The sequence below is a fragment of the Rhipicephalus microplus genome, unplaced genomic scaffold (assembly GCF_043290135.1).
Source record: "Rhipicephalus microplus isolate Deutch F79 unplaced genomic scaffold, USDA_Rmic scaffold_14, whole genome shotgun sequence".
Lineage (NCBI taxonomy): Eukaryota > Metazoa > Arthropoda > Arachnida > Ixodida > Ixodidae > Rhipicephalus > Rhipicephalus microplus.
The window spans coordinates 33,553,691-33,577,927 of record NW_027464587.1 but is presented as its reverse complement, the minus strand read 5'-3'; the positions used below and the strand labels follow the sequence as shown (position 1 = coordinate 33,577,927).

General features: G+C 45.2%; 1 protein-coding gene across 2 annotated transcripts in view; it reads left to right on the top strand.

The window, feature by feature from the left end:
* The window catches only part of LOC119180657 (protein aurora borealis), a 221,392-nt gene that overhangs the window by 1,705 nt on the left and 195,450 nt on the right, over nucleotides 1-24,237 (top strand). For both annotated transcript variants that reach the window (XM_037431768.2, XM_075882950.1), the window contains exon 2: nucleotides 13,932-14,154. In XM_037431768.2, the coding sequence (XP_037287665.2) occupies nucleotides 13,932-14,154 (223 nt within the window). The remainder of the gene's footprint in view (nucleotides 1-13,931; nucleotides 14,155-24,237) is intronic.

Genomic DNA, 24,237 nt, shown 5'->3' with positions numbered 1-24,237 from the left:
TATGTAACCAACTTAGCTTGTTTGGTTGGCAGGTTAGACTTTCATGCTGAATATAATGAGAAGATGGAGGTTGGAAATAAGAAATTGTTAAACCGGCAATTTCATTAGAAAAGAAAATGTTGACTGGACAACTTGATTTTCTCCGGGACTTCACTGACAAAAATAAATCCCCTTGAAACACTTGGCAAATGTTTCAAACGAGGAGAGAGAAAAAGGCAGAAAGAGCATTAATTCTGAATTCATTTTATTGCCCATAAGCACATGGCTTCTGAAGACATCCGCAGGCCTAGACTGCTTTCCAGCATGCCCCTGAAAAAAAAAAAAAAAAAAAAAAAAAGGCGAGGCATGCCAGGGAATCAAGAGGCAACTAAAACAAAGACTGGTTTCCTAATATAAAAGCACTGAAATCATGCCTGCAGGTTGAAACTGGGCAACCATGCATGAATACACAAAGAAGGATTAAAATATAGTTCACAATAACAAAGGGCCATCTGACTGTTCATATTCACCATAGTTCAGCAATACCAGAGGCACACTGACACAAGATTCGCCTTCCTTGCCTAACGGCTTCGAGCAGTCCGCTCGTCCAGTAGTCATGATCCGCCCTTTTATGGACTTTTTAATTTGCGGCTAAATTGTCTTTATGTTAAAGCTAGCGTGCATATCCTTCCAAGTGGTTGCATGTTATCAAAGCTGCAATACATAGCCACACAAGGTGCAGTGAACACTTTCATTGGGAATTATTTTACAAAAAATTGCTTTGGTGAAGGTTAGCTCATTCTAAAGCACTATGATGCATTTGCTTTTCAAATCTAATAAAGGCAAGCCAAATATTATTCGGAGCTTGTGTTTACCCTACCTATGTATCATAACTACTTGACTTATTGAAAAATTAAAAAAAAAACTCGTTTCTATCTAGCGCACTATCTTTGGCTGATCATTGATGTCGGGCTTTTTCATAAATTCACATTAGTACTCGGCCAAAGATTATATTTTGGATAGAAACAACTGACAGCCTCTTTCCTTCTTTATGGTGTCTTTTCTTTTTTTGTGCGTTTTTTCCCGTGCATTATTATTCAGTAAATGAGGAGTTTAAACTAGCAGAGCGAAAACTCTTGAGCTTCACATCAGCTCAAGCAGGCACAGCTCTCTTACCGTCTAGTAATATATGTGGCTCTACGTGCCAAAAGCATGATGAGGCATGCCATAGTAGAGGAAACTGAACGTGTGCTGGCATCGCACAAGGCCTGTGGCAGTTTGCCTTTTTCTAAATGCTGCGGCTGGGATTAACCTTTTGGGTCGGGCACCGCAACCACGGTGCCGTACGGAGCTCGAGGCTTTTGAAAAGGCTCTGAAATTGTATTACAATAGGATATACAGTATTGTATTGGAGATGGATACAAGGTACTACGGGCAACACTCATATCCGATACGAAACTTTCCAATAGCATATTAAGATACCTCGGTAGATTTGCAAATTTCTTGTTATAGACTCCCGTACTGAGGTACCAAAAGCCTATGCACAGAAATATCTGCTTGAAAATTATCTAAATATGACCATTGCATTTTAGTCAAACATTTCTTCGTATCTCCAAGTTTTGTTCTTGCTCAAAGTATATTAGCTTAATTTTGAATGAGCTTATTAGGGTTTGCTTTAGCTGTTTAACAGGATGACTCTTTATACACGTCGCTAACAGCGGTTATTGTTTGTCATTTCTGTAATTGATGGGAGTCGCAGCTGAGTTGCTGACCAGGTAGCAGGTTGCCATCTAACCACATGAGCCTAAATATGAAGCTTTTGCACAATGGAATCAATGATGGGGAACAGTTTTATCTAGTTCATAAAAGACCATGTATGTACGAATCACTGGTGTACAGCAGCAACAATGTCAGTTGCAACACATTTTGTGATGCATTGTCTATGTAGTAATAAGAACTGACAGACAATTATGCCAAGGAAAGCATAGGGGATAATAATAGATGTACTTGTAATGTAAGTGTGAAGAAAAGTGGAGGAAAAGATAAGTTGCGGTGCGCAAGAATCAAACCTGCGACCTTCGAATAACACTTTCGATGCTCTACTAACTAAGCTACCAAGGCGGCTATCTCCCCATCCACTTTATTGAGTATGCATGTGCATTAAACGTGGGAGGCTCAGTCAGCACCGCCCCTTGTCACTGCGGTCAGTGTGGACACTCATTTTTTGCCTATTGGCGTCGCGTAGCATGTGATCTTATTACGAGCTGGCAGTTGACCAATAATCCTTCACATACCACCTGGAGGCATTAAGTCTGCCAGAACGAGACCCTTGCTATGAATGGAGAAAATAAGGGTAAAATTAAGTGCTCATTTTTTTGTTAGAAGTATATAACTGACAGACAATTGTGCCATGGAAAGTGTAGCGGGTATTATTAAAAGTAATTTTAACGTAAATGTGTGTTATGCAAAGGTCGCAGGTTCGGTTCCTGCCCATGGCAAGTTATCTTTTCATACACTTTTCTTTCTGCACATTTACATTGCAATTACATCTGATAATATCCCCTATGCTTATCTTGGCATAATTGTCTGTCACTTCTCATTAGCATTGGTTCTCACAAGGAACCCTTAAGTTTACCCTTATTTCCTTCATTGTATATGTAGAACACATAAAACTACTATTACTTTTCATATTTTTCTCATCTGCTGGTGGGAAGTGTTCATTATCTATATACTTACTTATGTGCAATCAATTTTTCTTCGAGAGAACATTTGCCTCCCCAAACGCCTCTGAACTATTATAGTATTGCGTAATGCAGAAAGTGGCAGTCACTCGCGTAGAGACAAAATTATTGGCTAGCTCATTCCAAGAAAACTAAGCTAAAGTGCACTGATAGCTGCAGTAAATGTTGTCATTTGGTAATCTCATTATAAGCCCAACGTGTCTTGTTTTATACATCAGCGATCGCACCTTCCAGAGTTATTGCTGGTGCTTGCGTAAGCTCTCTGATGAACTAGAGTGTACCGTGTGTAATCTGGATAGTAGTTGTTCACTTCCCAAAATCACTATATGATTATGAGGAATGTAGTAGTGAGTGGCTCCGTAAATTTTGACCATCTGGTTTTCTTTGACATGCACCTAAATCTAAGGCGTTGGGCCTGTAGCATTTCGCCTTCATCAAAGTGTGGCTGCCACAGCAGGATTTGCGTGTGGTCTTAACAAAATAATCCGAGACGATCTTGGAGACCAGGAAATGTGGCACAGCTTGTGCTGAGTGGTGATCAGTTTGTTGTAGTTTAAACGCAGTCACACCGGAATAAAAAAGTAGGAGCGCGTTGCAGTGTAGTCGTGTGAATCGTCACCGGGCAGCGCCGTTATCTACGCTATTGCAACCTATAGACCTATTCCACGTTTGTCATGGCACGTTGGCCACGCCCAGTCGTCTCAGCTAAAAGCGCACCACCACCCTTTTTGATCATGTGACAACTAGCGCAGCAGGTGCACAAGCTGCCTTCGAGAACAGCGCGTCGGGACGCCTCTCGCATGTTTACGAACAGCAGTCGCAACAAAGGAAGTTGCAGTGGCTGTCGAGGGGTTCTGAAATGAACATATGAGCTATGTTGACATGTAGCTCTAGCTTTGAGAACCTCATCAAAGCATATGAGGTATCTTAATGGCGGAAATGTAGCTCATTTGCAAAACATCGTCATTGTTGCTGCAGCCTACATTACACGTGCGCATTTTGATTTGTATTAATGCAAGAACAGACCCAATTCTGCAAGAGGCTCTAGGGTACAATATGCAAATGTGCGGTGTTAAAATACGTCGCCAAAAATCGTTGGGGTAAATCCTCGCATATAACAAACGTGCCGGAGAAGTTATCCTTGCTGTAGTGAAGAGGAATGCCCACTACTAAAGCGACATCGACACGTTGGCGCGAGACACGAGCTAAGACTGCCTGGTTGTTGCTGCGACGCTGCCCGTACACCCGGCCAGCTCTTGCTGCTTTTGTACAGACGCTGATACCGCTTTTGACCTTGCATTTACATTATATTTTGGTGGAGAGTGCTGCGGTCTTCCCCAGTCCTGGAACTGCGTAGCCGAAAGCTGCCGTCCGTCATGCCTGACGACGCTGTCTTCACACACCCACCGGCTTCGCCACGCAGGACCTGTCCCGGTGCCCAGCTCTTGCGAGAGCCCGACATCTTCAGCGGCACCGACGAGAAAGACGTTGAGGATTGGCTGGAATCTTATGAACGAGCCAGCGCTACTAACAAATGGGACGATCCCGCAAAGCTTAGTACCGTGATGTTTTATTTAACGGATGTTGCCAAGCTGTCGTACAGAAACCATGAGGCGGATATCCCCACCTGGACGACCTTCAAAGCCTGCATCGCAGATGTTTTTGGACGCCCTGGTGTGCGCAAACTTCGCGCAGAACAACGTCTACGAAGCCGGTCTCAACAAACTGGCGAGACATTCACTAGCTACATCGAGGACATCCTCGACCTCTGCCGGCGTGTCGACCCGACAATGGCGGAAACTGACAAGGTACGACTCATCATGAAAGGCATTTCCGACGACGCCTTTCAAATGCTGCTCTCGAAGAACCCTGTCACCGTCTCTGAGCTCATCGAGTTGTGTCAGTTTCGACGAGCTCCGACGACAGCGTCTTCTCACGCGACGCCCTAACGTCGCGGATGACACACTCTCAAGCCTAACCACCACATCTGACCATGAGTCCCTGCTATCGCAAATCAAAGAGTTTGTTCGTGCTGAAGTCGCTTGTCAGCTATCGCTGCTATCGACAGTCGGCCAACCACAGTCACCTCTTCCAGCAAACCTTCGCCAGGCCATCCAGGAGCAAGTTTGCGCGGCTCTGCCATCTGCCCGTGACGCTTCACCGTTGCCGACCCCCGTTGCCTGTGCCGAGGTAAATGCACCTCTAAGCTATGCTGAAGTGGCTGCTCGACCACCTCTTCAGACTTTTACGTCACTGCCATCAGCCGTGCCACCGCGACCTACTACTGCTCGGTTCGCTCAGCCAAGGTCCCCCCAGAGTAGTGGACAATGGCGTACAGTCGACAATCGGCCCATATGCTTTGCCTGTGGCCTACCTGGCCACATAGCGCGATACTGCCGTCGACGCGTCCCTGTCTACCACCAGAGCTACCACCAGAGCTTCGAACCTGCCCCTTATGTGCCTCCGCGCCCTTTGTTCACAAGATCTCAGCCTCCTGACCGCATGTCATCATACGCCGACCACCGCCCTCCTGTTAAGCGTCGCTCGCCATCACCTCGACGCCGCTCGCCATCCCTGATGCGTCGTCGTCCTTCATCGCCGGAGCGGGAAAACTGATTGCCACAGTTCCAGAGGCAGGAACTGCGTCGCCCGTGAAAAGGCCAAGGCCTCTCTCTTCCCCAACGAATGTTCTCGACGTATATGCGGACGGCGTCGCTGCACTCGCACTTGTCGACACTGGTGCCGCAGTTTCAGTGATCAGTGCAGACTCTGCTGCTTGCTCAAAAAGGTTATGACGCCAGTAGCAAGCATATCATTTCGTACAGCCAGTGCAGAGCACGTCACGCCAGCCGCTGCCTGTACTGCTCGCATCGCGATTGATGGCCTCATCTATGTCGTTGAATTACTAGTTTTGGATTCCTACTCCCATGACCTCATTTTGGGTTGGGACTTTCTCTCCGCTAACAAGGCCGCTATCGACTGCTTTCGCGCTGAGGTAGAATTTGAAGTGTTTGGCGACGCGCCGTTAAATGATGCTCTTGAAACCGGGGACAAACTATTTGTTGCTGAAGACGTCATCATACCGCCGCACTCTTTCACCCTTACCATGGTATCTTGCAACTCGCTCGCCGAGTCGAGTGCCCTTTTCACGCCATCTGCCCTTTTCGTTCGCCGCAAGTGTTCACCGCTACCTTATGCCCTTCTAGAACATCATGACGGCGTCAGCAGACTGCTCATCTCGAACCTCTTGTCATGTCCTGTAACACTACTTCGGGGTGAGTGCGTCGGGTGGGTTTACAGTCTCGACCCTTCTGCAATTTTTGACATGTCGTCTGGTCCTTCCGCCAAATACAAAGTCGCCGGAATAACTTGTGTCTCTTCGCCGCAGACTACTAGGCCTGACGTACACAGCAGCTCCATCGCCGACACATTAATCATTTCGAAACGTGCTCAGCTTCTACGACTGCTGGAGAAGTCCCGTTCTTCCTTTGACTGCCAGCATACTCCCCTCGGCCGCACGTCCACTGTGTGTCACCGCATCAATACAGGTACCAATGCGCCATTGCGTCAAAGACCCTATCGCGTGTCTGCAGCCGAGCGCCAGGTTATCGATGACCAAGTAGCTGACATGCTCAAGCGTGGCGTCATCCAGCCTTCGAATAGCCCTTGGGCATCTCCAGTCGTCGTTAAAAAGAAGGACGGGTCAATTCGCTTCTGTTTTGACTACCGTCGTCTTAACAAAATAACTCGAAAAGACGTTTATCCCTTAACGAGAATCGACGATGCCCTTGACTGCCTCCAAGGTGCGGAGTACTTCTCTTCTATTGACCTACGAAGTGGCTACTGGCAAGTCCCTCTGGCACATGAAGATCAGCCTAAGACGGCCTTTGTCACACCTGATGGCCTTTACGAATTCTGTGTCATGCCTTTTGGTCTTTGCAACGCACCCGCAACATTTGAGCGGATGATGGATAATCTTTTGCATGGCCTGAAGTGGAAAACATGCTTGTGCTACTTGAATGACGTAGCATATTTTCACCAGATTTTCCAACGCATCTCCGCAGGCTAGATGAAGTACTGCAGTGCCTGACGCCGGCCTTCAGCTCAACCTGAAGAAATGCCGCTTCGGCGTAAATCAGCTCACCATCCTCGGCCATGTTGCCTCTAAAGACGGTATTCTTCCTGACACCACCAAGCTTCGGGCAGTTGCAGAGTTTCCTAAACCTGCATCTCTGAAGGATCTGTGCAGCTTTCTTGGCTTCTGCTCCTATTTCCGCTGCTTTATTCGGAATTTGGCGATGATCAGCACCTCCTTGACTGAACTTCTGCGCAGTGACTCGAAAAGTTGCGCTTGGTCACTCGCTTGTGACGATGCTTTCGAAAAGTTGCGCCGCCTGTTAACCTCGCCGCCAATCCTGCGTCACTTTGACCCGTCTGCTCCGACTGAGGTACACATCGATGCCAGCGGTGTTGGACTCGGCGCAGTGATCGCGCAGCGCAAATCAGGATTCGAGGAGTAAGTAGTCGCATACGCAAGCCGTACCCTCACCAAAGCGGAAAAGAACTATTCTTGACAGAAAAGGAGTGTCTGGTAATTATATGGGCTCTAGGTAAATTTAGACCATACCTATATGGTCACACCTTCGACGTAGTCACCGATCACCATGCGCTTTGCTGGTTATCCACATTGAAAGACCCCTCCGGCCGTTTAGCTCGCTGGGCTTTGCGGTTGCAAGAGTTCGACATGCTGGTGTCTACAGGTCTGGTTGACGTCACACTGATGCCGACGCCCTATCACGTTCACCTGTGTCCTTCGAAAGCTCTGCATGTCTATCTGCCGTGGACGAAATGGTTGCGTTCCCAGAAAACTGCGACATGGCGTCTGAGCAACGTAAGGATGACTGGATCGGCACTCTTCTGCGATTCCTTTCGGACCCGTTAACTTCTCCATCTTCTCGGACGTTGCGCCGTCAAGCGGCTCACTTTGAGGTCCGCGATGGCCTCCTTTATCGCAGGAACTACAAGTACGACGGCCGAAAATGGTTACTCGTCATTCCATGCCATCTTCGTGCTGAAATATGTTTAGCTTTCCACGCTGACCCTCAGTGCGCACATGCGGGCATCTTCAAAACATACGCTCGGCTTTCCTCCCGGTTTTATTGGCGAGGCATGTACACCTTTTTGCACAAGTACATTCATTCATGCTCACAGTGCCAACGACGGAAAGCTCTGTCTCATCATACCTCTGGTCCGATCCAGCCAATCCCTTGCCCACCAGGCCTTTTGACCGCATTGGGATCGATCTGTACGGGCCTCTTCCATTCACGGCTTCCGGAAACCGTTGGATTGTTGTCGCTGTCGACTACTTGACGCGATACGCAGAAACAGCCGCTTTGCCTGCTGCCACAGCATGCGACATATCCTCTTTTCTCCTGCGGAACTTCATTTTCTGTCACAGCGCACCGCGTTAACTTCTCAGCGATAGAGGACGTGTATTCCTCTCTGAAGTCGTCAACGCACTCCTTGCCGAATGCCGTATCATTCACCGGACTACCACCGCCTACCATCCGCAGACGAATGGCTTGACGGAAAGATTCAACCGTACCCTAGGGGACATGATATCAAAGTATGTTGCCTCGGACCACTCCGATCGGGACCTCATTCTCCCGTTTGTGACATACGCATATAACACTGCTCCACAGGCAACTACGGGCTTTTCGCTATTTTTCCTGTTATATGGCTGAGACTCTTCCACCACACTAGATATCATTCTACCCTACCACCTAGATTCCTCCGAGTCTACGCCTATCTCTGAAGCTGCCCGCCGTGCCGAGGAATGCCGTAAGCTCGCCCAGTCATTTACAACTGTCGACCAATGGAGACAAAAATCTCGACGTGACGATAACCAGCCGTACGCTAACTTTGTTCCGGACACTCTTGTGTGGCTTTGGGTTCCCGCTGTGCCTACAGGCCTTTCCTTGAAGCTTGTTTCAAAATACCAGGGACCCTACCGCATTGTCTCGCAGACTTCACCTGTTAACTACATCGTCGAACCCGTTATGCCATCCACAGACCAGCGCTTTTGGGGTCGTGAAACTGTTCACGTACAGCAGTTGAAACCTTATTACGACCCGCTCGTACTCTGTTCACCTTGAGTCGCCAGGGTGGCTCCTTTTCCGACGGGGGACGAAGTGTAGTGAAGAGGAATGCCCACTACTAAAGCGACATCGACACGTTGGCGCGAGACACGAGCTAAGACTGCCTGGTTGTTGCTGCGACGCTGCCCGTACACCCGGCCAGCTCTTGCTGCTTTTGTACAGACGCTGATACCGCTTTTGACCTTGCATTTACATTATATTGCAAACAACAAGGGCAACCTTGGTGACACTCATCCACAATACGCTTGCTATAATGCGTCAACTGCATGCTGTGGACAATACGGTTACCAGTAAGGTGCGCGGCTCAATTCGTATGCTCAAGCCGACACTGCGAATCTCGTACGAACCATAGACAGACTCGGCAAGTTTTCAGAGTGATGTCTTTTTGGGAATTCACACAGACTTGAAACTCTTGTAAAGGGTACCACAGCCAGAAAGCCCTGCCCTATACTCTTGTCTCAGGTGCGTCATCACAGCCGCATATAATCAGAAAAAGCTGAGTCTAAGTCATCCTTTCGTTCCCTGCTACTTTAATGAACCCACGCAGAAAGAAACACATGCTCGATCGTTGGCTCGGTGACGGAGTGACACCTTTAGTTCACGCGAGTATGACAATATTGTTTTGATGTGTCGAAGACTTTTGCAGTTATATCAACAATGGTAACCATGAAAAATGTTTCGCATATGGCAGTGCTATCCAGAATGTTAACATGCTTTGAAGTAAACGTGCTTGATACTCCTCCATGGCTTATTATAAAAAAATTTTATGGCTTATTCCATCGCCTGAAAGAGGTACTTGTTTTTTCTGGGTAAGCCACTCCAAAACATGACTAATGAAGCGGCAACGAAGGCAAGTTCTGCGTTTCACAGCTGTGGCTGATCTGCAACGGTTTTCGTCAACAGAAAACTAAAAGATAGGAAGACCTGGCTCATTTTTGTTCTACCTTCCCGTGCAAATCACATCATTTTCTCCTCTTTGCACGGCCACAAACAGTGCACACACCAGCGAAAACACAGCAGCAACTGCGGTAGGCACAGCGGCATTTGTCTACCAAGCGAAACCAAACGCCCGACAACAGCGCTACTGCACTTTTGTGACACATGTCCGGTGGAATGTGTCTGTTCTGATTACACGGTAATTAGTAATAGCAAGAAAATAGGCCTGAAAAAGGAAAACACTTGTAACTAGAATAGAAAAGCCATTCAGTGTCAAACATTCATACTGAACAAGTATACAAACATGAACAGGCAGTACCCCAAAGAGCTATAACAATTAAGTATGAAGTGCCCCGCCGCAGTGGTCTAGTGGCTAAAGTACTCAACCGCAGGTCGCGGGATCGAATCCCGGCTGCGGTGGCTGCATCTTGGATGGAGGCGAAAAGGCTGTAGGCCCGTATGCTCAGATTTGGGTGCACGTTGAAGAACCCTAGTTGGTCGAAATTTCCAGAGCCCTCCAACTCATATCGTGGTTTTGGGACATTAAACCCCACATATCACATCAATCAATTAAGTATGCAGTATCATCAACTTACCATTTAAGGTAAGACAATGAAACAATTCAGTGCCTATGAAGAATTGCCTGAAATGGCTCGTTAGGAGCTTGTCAGAAAAACTGACCGTTTGGTATAACAGTGTTTCTAGAATCCTCATCCCAAGGTCTTTAAAATGGCTCCTAATCGTTTCCATTTGATAATGCGAACTCAAATTTGCCATTTCACCAAGCACTTAGCAGAATTGTTTGTACTGTATTCTCCTATACATGATAATTGCATATATTTTCCTAAATCATCTTGACCGAAGGCAAATATAAATGTGTAAGCAATAGCGGAAAACCAAGGGACACTAAAAGCAAGGGTAAATCACGAAGCTTCCTTTGGCAGCACGTTATAAAGACATATCGAATCACACACACACACACGCGTACACGCACACACACACACGCACGCGCGTGTGAAAATTGTTTAGAGACATGGGATTTAAAAGAAAGGCTACTAAGAAAGCACTTGTGCTAGCTGTCTTATGATGATTCGAAGAGTTCTTTGAATTCAGGTAGCAGGAATTAAACAGCATGGCATGTCAACATATCGTGATATTGTCTGTTAGGTAGATCTAGCATTGTGGCATAGATCTAGCATCTAGGTTTGTTGCAAGTAAAACGAGCATGTTGTGCAGCATGTGGCATATGTAGCAATTTTTTTTACCACCACCACCAACCTTCTTTTGATGCCACCGTGTAATGTTAAATGCTACGATGGGCAGACAGTGCACACTATTTGCAAACAGTTTCGTAGAAAGAAAGCTGCCTGCTGCCTATTCTACGAAATGTTTGCGAGAGGCACTTTCGCCGAAGCCGCAGTTCAAGCTGTTGTAAAAAATGCGCACCCAATGGATACTTGATGCTTGGATGCCTCCGTTTAACTTAATTTGTGCTAGACATGGCACTTGTTGCAAATAAAGCAGTGGACTTTCCCGAAGCTTAGCTTTCTGGTGTCGGCCAATACGGTAAAGACTCTACCTGCATTGGCTGCTGTGTGGAAGCGACATTGGAGTTTATGCCTCACCAGAGAATTGTCACTTGTTATTTACTAGTCGTTTAATTTGTCCAACCTAGTGTATTAGTTTTTCTGCTTGCCCGTATCTTTTTAGAATAAAAGTGTTTTATGAACATCAATAACTGCTAAGGGGTTGCATGCCAGACAAAGCAATATCACGAGGCATGCCGTGGTGTGGGTGTCAAGACTAGTTTTGACCTCTTGGCCTTATTTAATGTGCGTATAAATCACGGGTGTTCTCTGTATTTTGCCTCCATCGAAATGCGGCTGCCATGGGTGGGAATCTATACTGCGCCCTCGAGCATAGCAGCGCGACATCATATGCGCTATGCTGCCACACTGGTTTGCTTAATCAACATCCACCGCACACATACCGCATTATGGGAACACATACCATGCCAGAAAAAGAAATTTAAGCAGCTACCCCTTGCCTCTATTTTTCTTACTGCTGAAATGGGCAGCGTGGTATTAATGTAGCAAGTACATAAAATGAAGTAATGTACTTAAAATAAAATAATTTTAAGATGCACAATACATTATGGAATGTATCAACATACAGATACAGATACTCGTCTTGCGAGGCATATCCTGATACAGATACAAGATACCCAGAGTATCTGAGATGCATGTATCTTCAATACTGGGCAGTACTGGTTCGAGAGCGTGCAGGCAGAGCTAAACATTTTGCTTTATTCTCTGTGGCTTATATCGTGATTGTCTACGAAAGCACGAAACTTGCATGACTTGATCCTTAGGTTCTGGAGGCAAAATTTAAAGCAAGTGGAAGTGTTTGAACGACTAGCAGTGTGTTTTACAGCAATTATTAATAATAACGTAATCGTGTAAATATTGTATGACTGGTCATTCTGTATTTCTTTACGAAATGAATTCATCAGCCTACTCAAGGGAGATTTGATAATTATCTTCTCACTGTGAGAATTACTAGAAGGTACAAATTTCAGTAGAAGCCTTCTATTATCTTGTCAGACAGGGTACTGCCTTCACTGAAGCAATCGAACATAAAAAATGATTTTAACCAAAAACGATATAAACAGACTTGGAGCAGTACGGACCCAAAATTGCAAAGGCGAGATGGCTTTTGGGAAAGATTTGTGTGGACACACACGCATCATCTGCAAAATATCAATGAATAATATAGCCAATCACTTCGATCATTTAGGAAACAATTCTTCTTATTCAGTTGGCAATGTTCTCCGAAAACTAGACCTCCAGCTTTAGAGGTCAGTCTGCAGTGTGCGTCCGTTGGTGCTGACTCTAGTTCATATGCCTTGTAGGAGGAAAAACTGCGTACTTCTAAAGTTGCATTCTACCATGGAACATTTTGAAAGTAAATTTTGAAGCGACTGTCGTGCCACTGAATGCAAAATGCATCTTTGGTTTTCGCGTAAACAACCAACCGCCACCTGTATCGCGAGTTCAAGTTGGCTGCCACAATTTGTGCAAGCACTCTTTCCTAGCAGGCTTTTTCAAAGAAAAGAGAGAGCAGACTTGCACAGAAGTAAAAAGGTTGATCTCCTAGTCCTTGTAGGGCATTTTTAAGGGGGTCACTGATATTTACAATGTGGTGCTCATGCACATGTGGTTTTGTGTCCTCTCGCTGCTAGCTATGCTTTCACAAAACCCTCTTTGATACTGCCTCTTCAGTGCTCTCTGAAACTGAAGCTGTGACTGAGTGGTATAAAACAGTCTCCAAATAATGAACCTTGGCGTGTTCGAGCAAGCGAGGTTTTCAGCCGTGTTAAGCTACCTATAGCAAGAGAAAAAACAAGATACACAATTTTTCTGTCAGTGTTCTTTTAGGTAACTAAAAATGTATTATTAACGATTTGCTCAGTGCTTGTGGTCTCTTCCTTGCCAGCATTGTGCAGAAGTAGCAAAAGGAGCTTGCGGTACTTAAGCAGTGTTGAGTAAGGGGTGCAATTGTGAAAATTTTGACCATTTTTACTGCAATGTGTTGCTGGGGGCCTGTTAGTCAAAAGATGGCACACCATTAGCTGCAGTTTGTGACAATTCATTACAAGCTCCTCATTACTTGCCAATCTCTGTTTCGGTTTGAGAGAGCTTCAAATACTAGCCGCTGGGTGTAACTATCACTACCTAGCATGTGCACTACGTCAGCACAAAACTGTGATTCACTTCCGCGTAGTTTGCATCCAGAAGTCTTAAGAACAAGAAATGCGGCAAAAAAATAAAAGTGGTTTCTATGACGCCATCTTAACTTGTTGCAGGGTGGTGATGCAAGGTAAGTAGGAAGAATCACTGTGGCATCACTTTTGAGGTAGTCAATACCACAGTAGCGTTCCATCGTGCATGCAGACTTCTAAGTTCATTTAAAATACCTTCTAAACTATATTTGCTGTAGATGTTTTGCAATTGCTGTCTAGGCCACGAATTTTTGTTTGTACTCTTAACTGACTGCACAGCCTTCATAGTGCTACATGCTACTTTGAAAACAAACTGGCTACCTCTCTTTGTGACAGTGGAAGCGCTAGCAGTAGCACCAGTGCCGAGGACACTGCCGCCTCTTTGAACAACCTCCCTGGCTCACCCCTGAGTGGGAGTAGTGCGCTGGCTGGGGCGACTCCCAGCGCTTGTCGCAGCAGCAGCATTGCCAATCCCTTCGATGTTGAGCCGGAGCAACTCACTCAGCCGTCCTGTTCGCCATCCATGTTCCTGTCAAGGAGTCGCCAGACGCCGGGATCGGTGCGGGTGGGCCAGCTTATAAGTTGAACATTTCAGTGCTCAAGAGTTAAAGATTGAGCGAGTTGGTTTGTTGTACTTGAACTGGTATAGCGCAGAAGAAACAGCTGAACTGACTGACTGGCACAAGAGGACTGAGCACTGGGACATAATGCTCTGTTCTTTGTGTCGGTCTGTTGGACAACTTCTTCTTTTTCGTAATGTGCTATACCAGTTTAAGAGCCTTTAAGTGCATAGCACCTTGGAGGCCTGTCTTGTCATTTATCCTACTTCTCGTGTCATGTGGTCACGTAGTGGTCAATAGAAGCCTAAAACAAGGCTACCAATGCTCAAAGGTGGTGCAGAATAATCTAACAAGATTTAAACAAACTACAGAAGTAACTGAAAGTTAATCGCAATAATTTACCTAAAACTGCGAGAAACTCTTCCAAAACATTTAGTGATACCCGCAACGCATCATCTCGACAAGTGCACAATTGCCAAGGGAGTGGCTCATGCTACGCATTTTCACAGGTTTCACAGCCACATGAAGCGCAGGAGTTACATTGAAACTTGCACAAGAATGGCATTTTTTGTTTGCTAAGCTCCACAAAATCTATTGATCATGAATGTTGTTTAACAAAACCTGAAGTTCTGCAAGATGGGGCAGAGCTTTTGGATCCAAAAGCATATATTCACAAGAGCGAGACACGCAGAATGAGTCCTAGCATATATCCTTTGGCAGAAGATTTGTCTGAAGGCAGTGTCTTGCTCAATACAACTTGTAGCTGGGCAGTTTGGTTCATACTTCAGGACAAACCGGTGTGTCAAAAGAAAAACAGAGACACAAAAAGAACGGAGACAGGTGGAAACTTTCAACTAACTGTTATCACTCCTCTATGTGTACTCGCACACATATGCAAGCAGAAGTGGTTACAAGGTCACAAACAAAAATATTACCGGAAGGCATGCAAAAATGTGTTCTCGCTATGAAATAATGAAATATACAGGTCGCTAACACAAGCATTGCCTCTTACATATATAGAAAGCCTCCATCAGTTCACGACTGTGGTATCAGTGTTTCTGCCCAATAATATGTCTTGGGTAATGTTTTCGATAATCAATGAATACTTGCAGGCTTGACAATGCACAGGCAAAGGCATGTTTTCGTTATTGCTAATTAACAGCGCATGTCCCCTTGCATGATTGTTGACGCAGTGCCTTCTTTTCTTTCAGTGTTTGTCTTTTTTTTATTTGCACACACCAGTTTAGCTTGCAGGGTTGTCCTAGTTTTAGCAAATTACTGGCTCATGCTGTCAGTTCAATTTCAAGGGAGGACTTTCTATATCTCATATATGGGTCATTTCTGAAGCGGATTTGGCATCGGGGCACCAGAAAAATATTCATATCAATCTCCACAATGACGGGTTTGGACACAAATTCAGAAGTAATAGTTGTTTTGCGGATATGTTTCAGTACAAGGCGAACCGGTGGGGTCTTGCGAAACAAAAATGCTTAAGGCCATTAGTGTCTGTGTGCCTCGCCCGAACAAATCAGTATTAATCTCTATGATATCTAGAACAAAACGGACCAGATGCAAGAGAAGGCCTAGACTGGATGAGTGACCCACATCTTCTCTTGTATATTGTCTGTTTTGCACACTTAAGTACCAACATGGGTCAGTACAAATTTTCCCAGATATCTGTGCCTATAATGACGATAGTTGAGAAGAAATTTGAGCACCTTTTAGCAGTGTCACGAACAATCTCAAATTGATAAGAAAAAATTATAGGACAAAGAGAGTCTTGTGCGGCCCACCTGTGGGAGACCCCTGATATACACCATGACAGCGACTGGTGCAGGAAGGTGGCATTGCCACTTGCATTTCTTGTTTGTGCGTTGTGTCACTTACCCATCGTTTTCTCATAGTGAGCATGATGCTTTTACTATCGTGAAAGAACAATATACTGATAAGTGAAAAACCTTGTTTCTTTCTTAGTGTCCCTCTAAGGGCCCTAGAATGAACATTACCTATGTGATACGAGATAAAATCATGTGCAAATGCATATTTTTATACAATGAAGTATATAACAAACAAGAAAGCACAGTCTAAGTGAATAAGGAGGCGACGGAAAGAAATGCGCAGGGAAGAGCTATGAACAAATGAGTTTATTATTTTTGCGGATTGAAAAAGTGCATGTGCCTATACGTCGCATCTACATAGCTGATCTCCTTGTTATCAAGGGTGCACGGACACATGCTGAATTTGGTTGGCTTCATAGATTTCTGGAGTGAATAATGTGCACCTGCTGGAAAAGGGGGTTGCACTGCACCTTGTCTTTGTTCTAAGATCGCTGGCATGTTCTTGTCATAACACAACCGATATACAAGCCTCCACGTGGCATTGGGATCTCGTACACCACACCTGTTTTGCAGGGAACAAAAGGACTTGCATTTTATTTCTGGCACGCAGATTTTCCAGAACTTGCAGAGAAAGTTCAGTTTAAAGGAGCAGAATAAACTACGCCCGCTCGCGCTGCCGCTTTTCACCTGGTAGGAGACTCTGTGCAGTAGGGAATTACAGAAACTTTGGTCTGGTCAGCTTGCAGCGGTGTTTCTCTTCTTGGAAACCTAAATTCGTGCAGAATAACTCCTGCCAGGAACTGTTCAGAGAAACGAGCCCTTGTCAACCTGTGAACTTGAAGGGTGAAGCTCGAAGTGACTTGATGGGGACATGGACTCATGGTGGTCAATGTGATGGCGCGATTAACCAGCTTCGAGTGATGAGATGAAAATGGTGGAAGGTCCTTTTTTAATCACAGGGTATACAACCAGCAGGTGTGTCTGTCTGTGGATGAAGAGTTCTAAGAAGCGAGTTTTTGGCCTTTATGTAGTTCCCTGGTGAAGGATAGTCCAGGGAAGATTTTTCAGAAGCTGCTGTAAATCTTGTCTGTCATCATACTGCCTTCGTCGGGATTCGCATGGAATAAAACAAGGTAGTCATCGAAAAAGCGAAAAATTTTTGCCTTCCTGATCGTCGTTAGGCTCTCTTCCAAGCATCTGTTGCACTTCACCAAAAGCGAGTCACAACACTTTTTTACTTAACCATAGAATGTATCCACTGAAGGAGCTTATTGCCTCACAAATTCACCACCGCAAAAATTTTTCGAATGTGTCCAATACGAGCAGAGTTTGTTGCAGATTTGTTGCAGGCTGCATCTCTAGTCCTTATCACAGTGCTGGAAGCTATGGAAGGAGAGGTGGCGTGGGGAAAGCAAATACATTACGCCCCCCTTTTGTCCTTGTGCGCTTTCTTTTTCTCTTTTTTTTTCTTTGAATACGCAGCTTCCGAGTGCGATTGCTCATGCATGCATGGACAAGTCTCGGCTTTTTACGGCGATCCCTATAGTGACCGAGCACTCCCATGCTGCACTCGCCTAATGGCTGATGGAACGGCTATGATGAGTTAATTTATGAGCTTCTTCTATCACTTGTTGAGAAAAGCAGAAAGCAATTTTTAGCTGACTTTCAGAATTTATTCTGAATTACAAACGGCATGCTGTGCTATAATATTTGGCTTGCGTGTTCTGGGGAGCTCCTACTGCTGATCGGCAGCAATTTCCAACCACGCTAAAGAAGTTTTGCAGGGCCCTTTTTAAGAAGGCCTTCCAGCACTATTGAAGCACCTATTCTTTAATAGTGCTTTGCCTACACCAATAGCTGGACATAGTTTTAGAATAAGTATAAGTGCCGATATCAACTGATTTAGTACCCAATTCATGCAATAAAGTCACTACATCGCTGCCTACTGCATCGCCCCATAGTGGTGCTCGCCAAAACTTTGTGGGTGGAAATGACGCCGGAAAGTTGCTGTCATATGGTTGGATAAACGCAATGTTAGAAGTGATGCTGGTGTAGGATCAAAACTGAGGTTACTAATCGGTTTCATTTTTCTTTTCCATGTTTTTTCATCGAACCCTGAAAAAACGTGGCTAGAACAAAAAAAAAAAAAAATCACTGCAGTGGTGATCCAACTGCGCCAATTGCGCCGTTTTGCTACAATTCCATATCTCTGCGCCTTGCTGCGCACACTCGAGTACAGCTTGCGCAAACTGTGCCAAAGTTCGCTAGTCCACCTTTGTATACGGCGTCGGACTTTTTATGGCCCAAAACTATTTTTGGCCGCAACAAGCACAACTAGAGCTTTTTCATAATGCCACTGCTAACCAAAGAGTTTGCGCCTCTGTGTATGACTTTGTTGTTGAAAGTTTAGCATGCCATTGATAGCCTCAGTTATTTGTTATGGAACTGGCGATAACATGTAGAAAAGTCACTCCGCGTACCATACTTTAGTCAATGTGGCCAATACGCAACAGGTATCGGCATTGTGTGCTAGAAACTTCCTATTCCCGCAAATTGAATTGTGGCCGTGAAACATTTTGCTTAATATTTCCCCAAAAAAAAAGTAGACTCCTCTTGATCATGCTGCGCAACATTCTTCGCTATGCCTATTGTAAGGTTAAGCCTTAATATCCAAGTAGAGCTTGCGAATGTGCAAGGGCTCGTCGTGCATCTTGATTTCCAAATTGACAGATCCAAACCACTGCACATTGTAGTTAAGACGCGAATTCAGCCATAAATAAAGAACCAGTGCTCTCACACCTCCTTAACGCTATTAGAGCAATCTGTGTTGTCGTCAGTAGACCAAAAAAAAAACTGTCAGTTTCTCAGCACAGGTGAAGCGATGAATGCAGTAGAAACAAATTGCAATGTTATACGAAGTGAGGCTGGCAGGTCACTCTTTAGGATTCGATCTCGCGCAAATCTAGAAAACGTTGGTTTATTAAGAGAGTATGGCCGCTCCACGAACACTCTTCACGCTGGCTAAATAACGTGCGCGCCAGTGAGGACTGTGCTCGTAAAATCAAAGGTCGCAGCTGGTGCAAGTGAGACCCCCCTTCTCTCTCGCGTCTTTTGACTCGAGTTAAAGACGGGTGGGGCGTTTCCTCCCTGTTCAGAATTTGACGGCCGGCCTAAAAGACCGTGGCGGGGGATCTCATCTTATCGGCCTCTGAGTGAAGGGGATCGGGCGACATGATGGTGATGCTAGAAACCCCGTCGATACTTTGAGTATGTGCTAGCACAGGGAAAGGTAAAACCATAGTAACATTGGCTAAAACAAGTCTCCCCGGCTTGTAAATATTCACAAGTGATTCCTTCATACTTGTTGAAAACTTCGCTTGGGAGCGAGCTCAGCACCCTATGTTCAGAAATTGCACACTGACTACCTCCTCCCCCCTCCTCCCCCCCCAAAAAATAAAATGGTAGCACTCCTTCTATCTAACCAGTCGGTCGCCATCTGTCATCTTGCCTGTTCGTGGAACACCGTACTTAATCCCGAACTATGTCGGTAGCCCGGGGCTAATACCTTCACAGCATATCTAGGTGAAAAATAAGGTGACAGGCGAGTCGCAAAAGCGAATATTTTGACAAACGGACTCGTCTCCTTCATGGCTGCCTTGAATAAATGCATCCCTCCCCTCCTCATATTTAGATGGAGGACCGACCCCACCCCTTGTACCAGCTGTTTAAATCATGCCAGTTTAATTTTTAGAATACCTTTTTTATCTGAATCTGGAAAACTGGAAGTGCTGAGCCCAAAATTTTCTAGATTTCAAGTGTCACTGGGTGCTCACACCTCTAGCAATTATTGGGTAGTGTGGAGCATCATCCACAGTGAGTGGTGGCCATTATTTACTGCACTATCTACGTAACCAATTTCAAACAGGACATTCCCACTTGCAACAATTGAGTTTTTTTCATTTTAATTCTTTAATTGCTAGACTGCTGGTTTTGTGAATGGGATTTACTTTTTTGGAAGGACCTTATGACATCTGTCATATTGCAGAAACAGTATGCGGCATGCTTATCTTGTCAAGAACACATGCGACTGTTCTTGTCGCTATAACGCTTCACATGTGCACATCCTGTGCAGTGCAGTAAAACCAGAATGTAACACCTTGGTGCTAAGAACCCGATTACTTTCTCTCCTTGTTTACATTGCAGCACTATTTTCAGTTTGAACACAAGTAAGAATATTTGCGGAAAATTTAGACGTGTTTTGCACTAAGTGATCCTAATTCTGTTTTGTCTGCTCCAAATCTGCTCCGAAACACAGTTCTTCCTGCTTCAAATCTGCTCCAAAATAGACTTTTCTTTGCTCCAAAAATCGCTCCAAATCGTAAATGGGAAGGATCACCACTGTCACTGCGACTACAAACCACGACAGACACACTGGCTACCATTTCGCCGCTGGATTTCTGGCTTGTGCGGGTAGGATGTTAATACGAAAGACCTCTCTGTCTTTCTTTCCTCTTCTTGCTTTTGGGAGTTTGCGAGCTGTCTTTTTTCGCATGTGCGCTGTTGAAGGTAGGGTGGCTAGTTGAAGGGGTGCAGTGCATCATTGTTGTTTGTCGGGCGGCTCACGGAACAACGCGCGGGGTCGACAGTACTTCACTTTCCTGGTCATTCCACAAGTTTCTTTCTTATAGTAAGAGAAGGGAGTGACTCGGAATGTTATAAAGAACAGCAGAAAATACCTCACTTCGACACAGCACCTCCAGCTCACATTCTGATAAGCCAGGCATCAGGCACCACGTTTTTTACTGTGGCAACAAGGTCAATATTACTTTGAAAAAAAAAAGCAACAATGTGGTGTGAGCTTTCCCTACGTAGGCCCTTCCAGATTAGTATTTCATTGGGGCAGCCTTCCGACGTCATGGGCGAGTGAAATGTGGTCAAGTGACCCCGCGAAAGTTAACGGTCGCAATTTTATTTCTTGTATTTTGAATTTTCCAAGTCGAATAATTTCTGACTGCATGCCGTTATCACTGCCGCTTTTGCTGCATTTGTCTGTCTGTACTTTAATCTACACAATTCACAAATAAAACATGGGGGTTGAATATTGTTGGAGGGCCTATTCAAGATGAGGACGATGCAAGACCCTATGCACATTCACTCTTTTTGCATATAATACCGCTCTTGTTTTATGACAGTCTTTCCGAAGTAAATGTTCTAAAAACCTGGAAACACTGGTGCCAACTGCGTTTTGAAAACTCATTGGCCATTGTTTCTCAATTTCTTCTTGTAAGGTTTCAGCTAGAGTGGCCTGAGGCAACGAGTAATACGGGTCTTTTACATCTATTGAGAATGCTTGGGCTCTTTCAGGGCATGGCTGTTTCAGAAACATACACTTCGCAGGGTCTTCTAACGATGAACGGGTTGTTTACTTCTAACATGGAAAGGTCCTTTTGCAGGAACTGACCTAAGCAACGCTGCTGTGTGACAACTTCGCCCGAACAGTCGTCGAAAAGGGTGACACTGTATGTGAATTTTCACTGTGAAGGAAGCCGATAGACAAAGCTCTTTGGAGCTCTTGGGCAAAGCTGACAACTTGGAAAGACCTGAATCTTCACATAATATCAGGGCTCTCTTCTTCGCTTTCACTGGGTGAAAGTTTTCGCCAGCCAAAAGTTGCTAAGGGCACTATCAGCTTTTTCAATGTAGGCGGTAGAAGTCAGCGCGGCTAACTCTCCTTCTTTTTCGGTCAGAAGAAGCTTGAAGTCGCTTTGACGTAGTGAAGCAACCACACTTGAAAGTTCAGGACGCTGGATGCATGTCAATTTTGCTGGGAGTGATTCAACGCATTCGAGAGTGACATGATTACTTTGAGCTGGTTTGGCTTTGCTGGTGGTGTCTCTGACCAGTCAGACAAGTTTGACTTCGTCAGGTTTTGGGGCCACCGAAAATTTTGGTCCAAGATCTTGCACCTGTTTCACACTTCTTGGATTGTCTGCACCTCCTAACTTCTCAACTCTTTGCCCAGTTCGATAGCCAAGCTTCTTTTTGGGGAATGTACTCTAAAGCTTCTGCTACAGGAATTTTGAATCTTGGGATACAATAATCAACTGTTGATCATAGCACAGGTGCCAAGCTTCAGAATTCCTAGCGTATGTGCAGGCAAGGGTCGAAGTGAATACCTTATTAGACACCATGTTGGTAGTGCGCACCTTGGCACTTCTTTTGCTGGCGCTATCGGCGTGATGTCGAATAAGGTCTTCACTTAGACCCTTGCCAGTGCATACACTCTTGACACGTGTTAACATTAACTGTGCATAGTGGTAGTATGTCTTTTTGTTCAATCGTTCTTTTTATCTTGTCTAGTTTTCTGCTTTGACTTTCTGGTGGTAAGACCTATATTCAATTTGGTGTTACCTTCCAAAAAGTTTTAGCTGAAGGTAGCACTTCTCATGTGTATTTTGTTCATCTTACGTACATGTCTGTTGCGCTTACGAAAGTTATGAAACAACTTCTTGCTGGTTGATTATTCCGATGTGGGCAAGCTGTTTTGCTTCCTTGCTGCGGTTAGTGAATTCTGGGGCGTCTATTTCTGAAGCATCGTAGTCATGAGGCAGCGTAGCATCAAGCATTGTAGTCCCTTCGCTGCCATGAATTATTGCAAATTCCATTGAGAGAATAGTTGCAGAGTGGTAGTGCAGTGAGGAGGCAGAGCACTGAATGCATGGTCACTCGATGTGCCACTAGAATTTGGCATGCTCCCAAAGAGCGGGGGACAAGACCATGTGACTGAAACATTCCAAGTCCCAGCATTTGCTGTGGGGTAGTAGCCGAATACGCGTGAAATCTGTCAGCCACATGCTCTTAATTATGCTAATACATAGTATGTTTGTGCAACGATGCATTCGGCAAACATCCCGCTATCATTGTTGCCACCAGTACAAAACAGCGGTGTCAAACTACACGTGATTGCTACCATTTCCTTCACACTCGCAGGCTGAAGAAAAATGCGGAGACTGACTGTCAAATGTCACGTGGCTCATTGAGTGCACCTACTTCACTTTTCAGCGAGAGCACTACAAACTGCTTCTGGCTGCTTTTGGCACAGCAAAAGCGCTCTCACTCTACCAATGGATGACAGTGCTGCTACTCCTGTTCGACCACTGAAACATCTTTTAAGGGCACTTTCAGCGTGCTTTTGAGTGCTCCTGCTCTTCCAATAGAATTCGCCATTACACTTTGTTTCCTGGCGTGACGTATTATACGCTAATGTGACGTGTGATAGAGCTCAGTCAGAATTCTTGTGTTCCACATTGACATACGTGCAAAGCATGTCAGCAGTTGTCTTGTTGAGTCATTTCGCAGGCCCATAGGTTTGTGCGTGATAAGCTGTATTCTTCTTATGTGCTGTATCACTGAGCGTAAGCACAGTGTGCAAAGGTTCGGCTGTAAATTCCATATATTTGTTTACGATAATTGCGGGAACACCATGTCTCCGGAGCAATGTTCTCAATGAAGAACCAGGCCGCTTCAGCTGCAGAGCTACTCGAATCACCTTGGTCTCCACGTATCGAGTGAGGTAGTCCGTCGCCGCTATAACCCATTTGTTGCCGCTGTCTGATGTTGGAAATGGACCCAGAAGATCCAGTCCAATTTGAGCAAACGAAGTTTCCTGCACTGGAACGGGATGCCAGCGGGATTGACAGGTGGTACCGTGTGCCGCTGACGATCAATGCATGTTTGCACATATTGTTTCACCTCTGCTGCCATTCTTGGCCAGTAGTATTTTTCTTTGACGCGTGTCAATGTTCTCGTGAAACTGAGGTGACCCGCAGTGGCTTCGTCATGGCAGGCTTGCAAAGTTTTGCTGTGGAGAGCTTACGGAGCTTCTTATAGCTTCCCATTGTTGATGTTGATGAGAATTTGTACTTGTAGCGAATTTCGTTATGTAAGCAGATTGAGAAATTTTTACAAAGACCTCTGGGCATTTAGGGCTCGTCTTTTCAGGAATTCTGTGAGCAAGTCGTGCTCCCGACTGTCTTTATGTTACCGAGTGATGACAGTCTCGTCAACAACTCCTAAAATGACGGCATATTCGTCGTCCTCTGTGGTCGGAGGCATAATCGGTGATCTTAACAGGCAGTTGGCATCTAAGTGTTGCCTTTGCGACTTGCAGACTACAGTCATGTCGTACTCTTACAGCCATAAGCGTCATCGCGCCAAATGTCCAGATATGTTTTTCATGTAGGT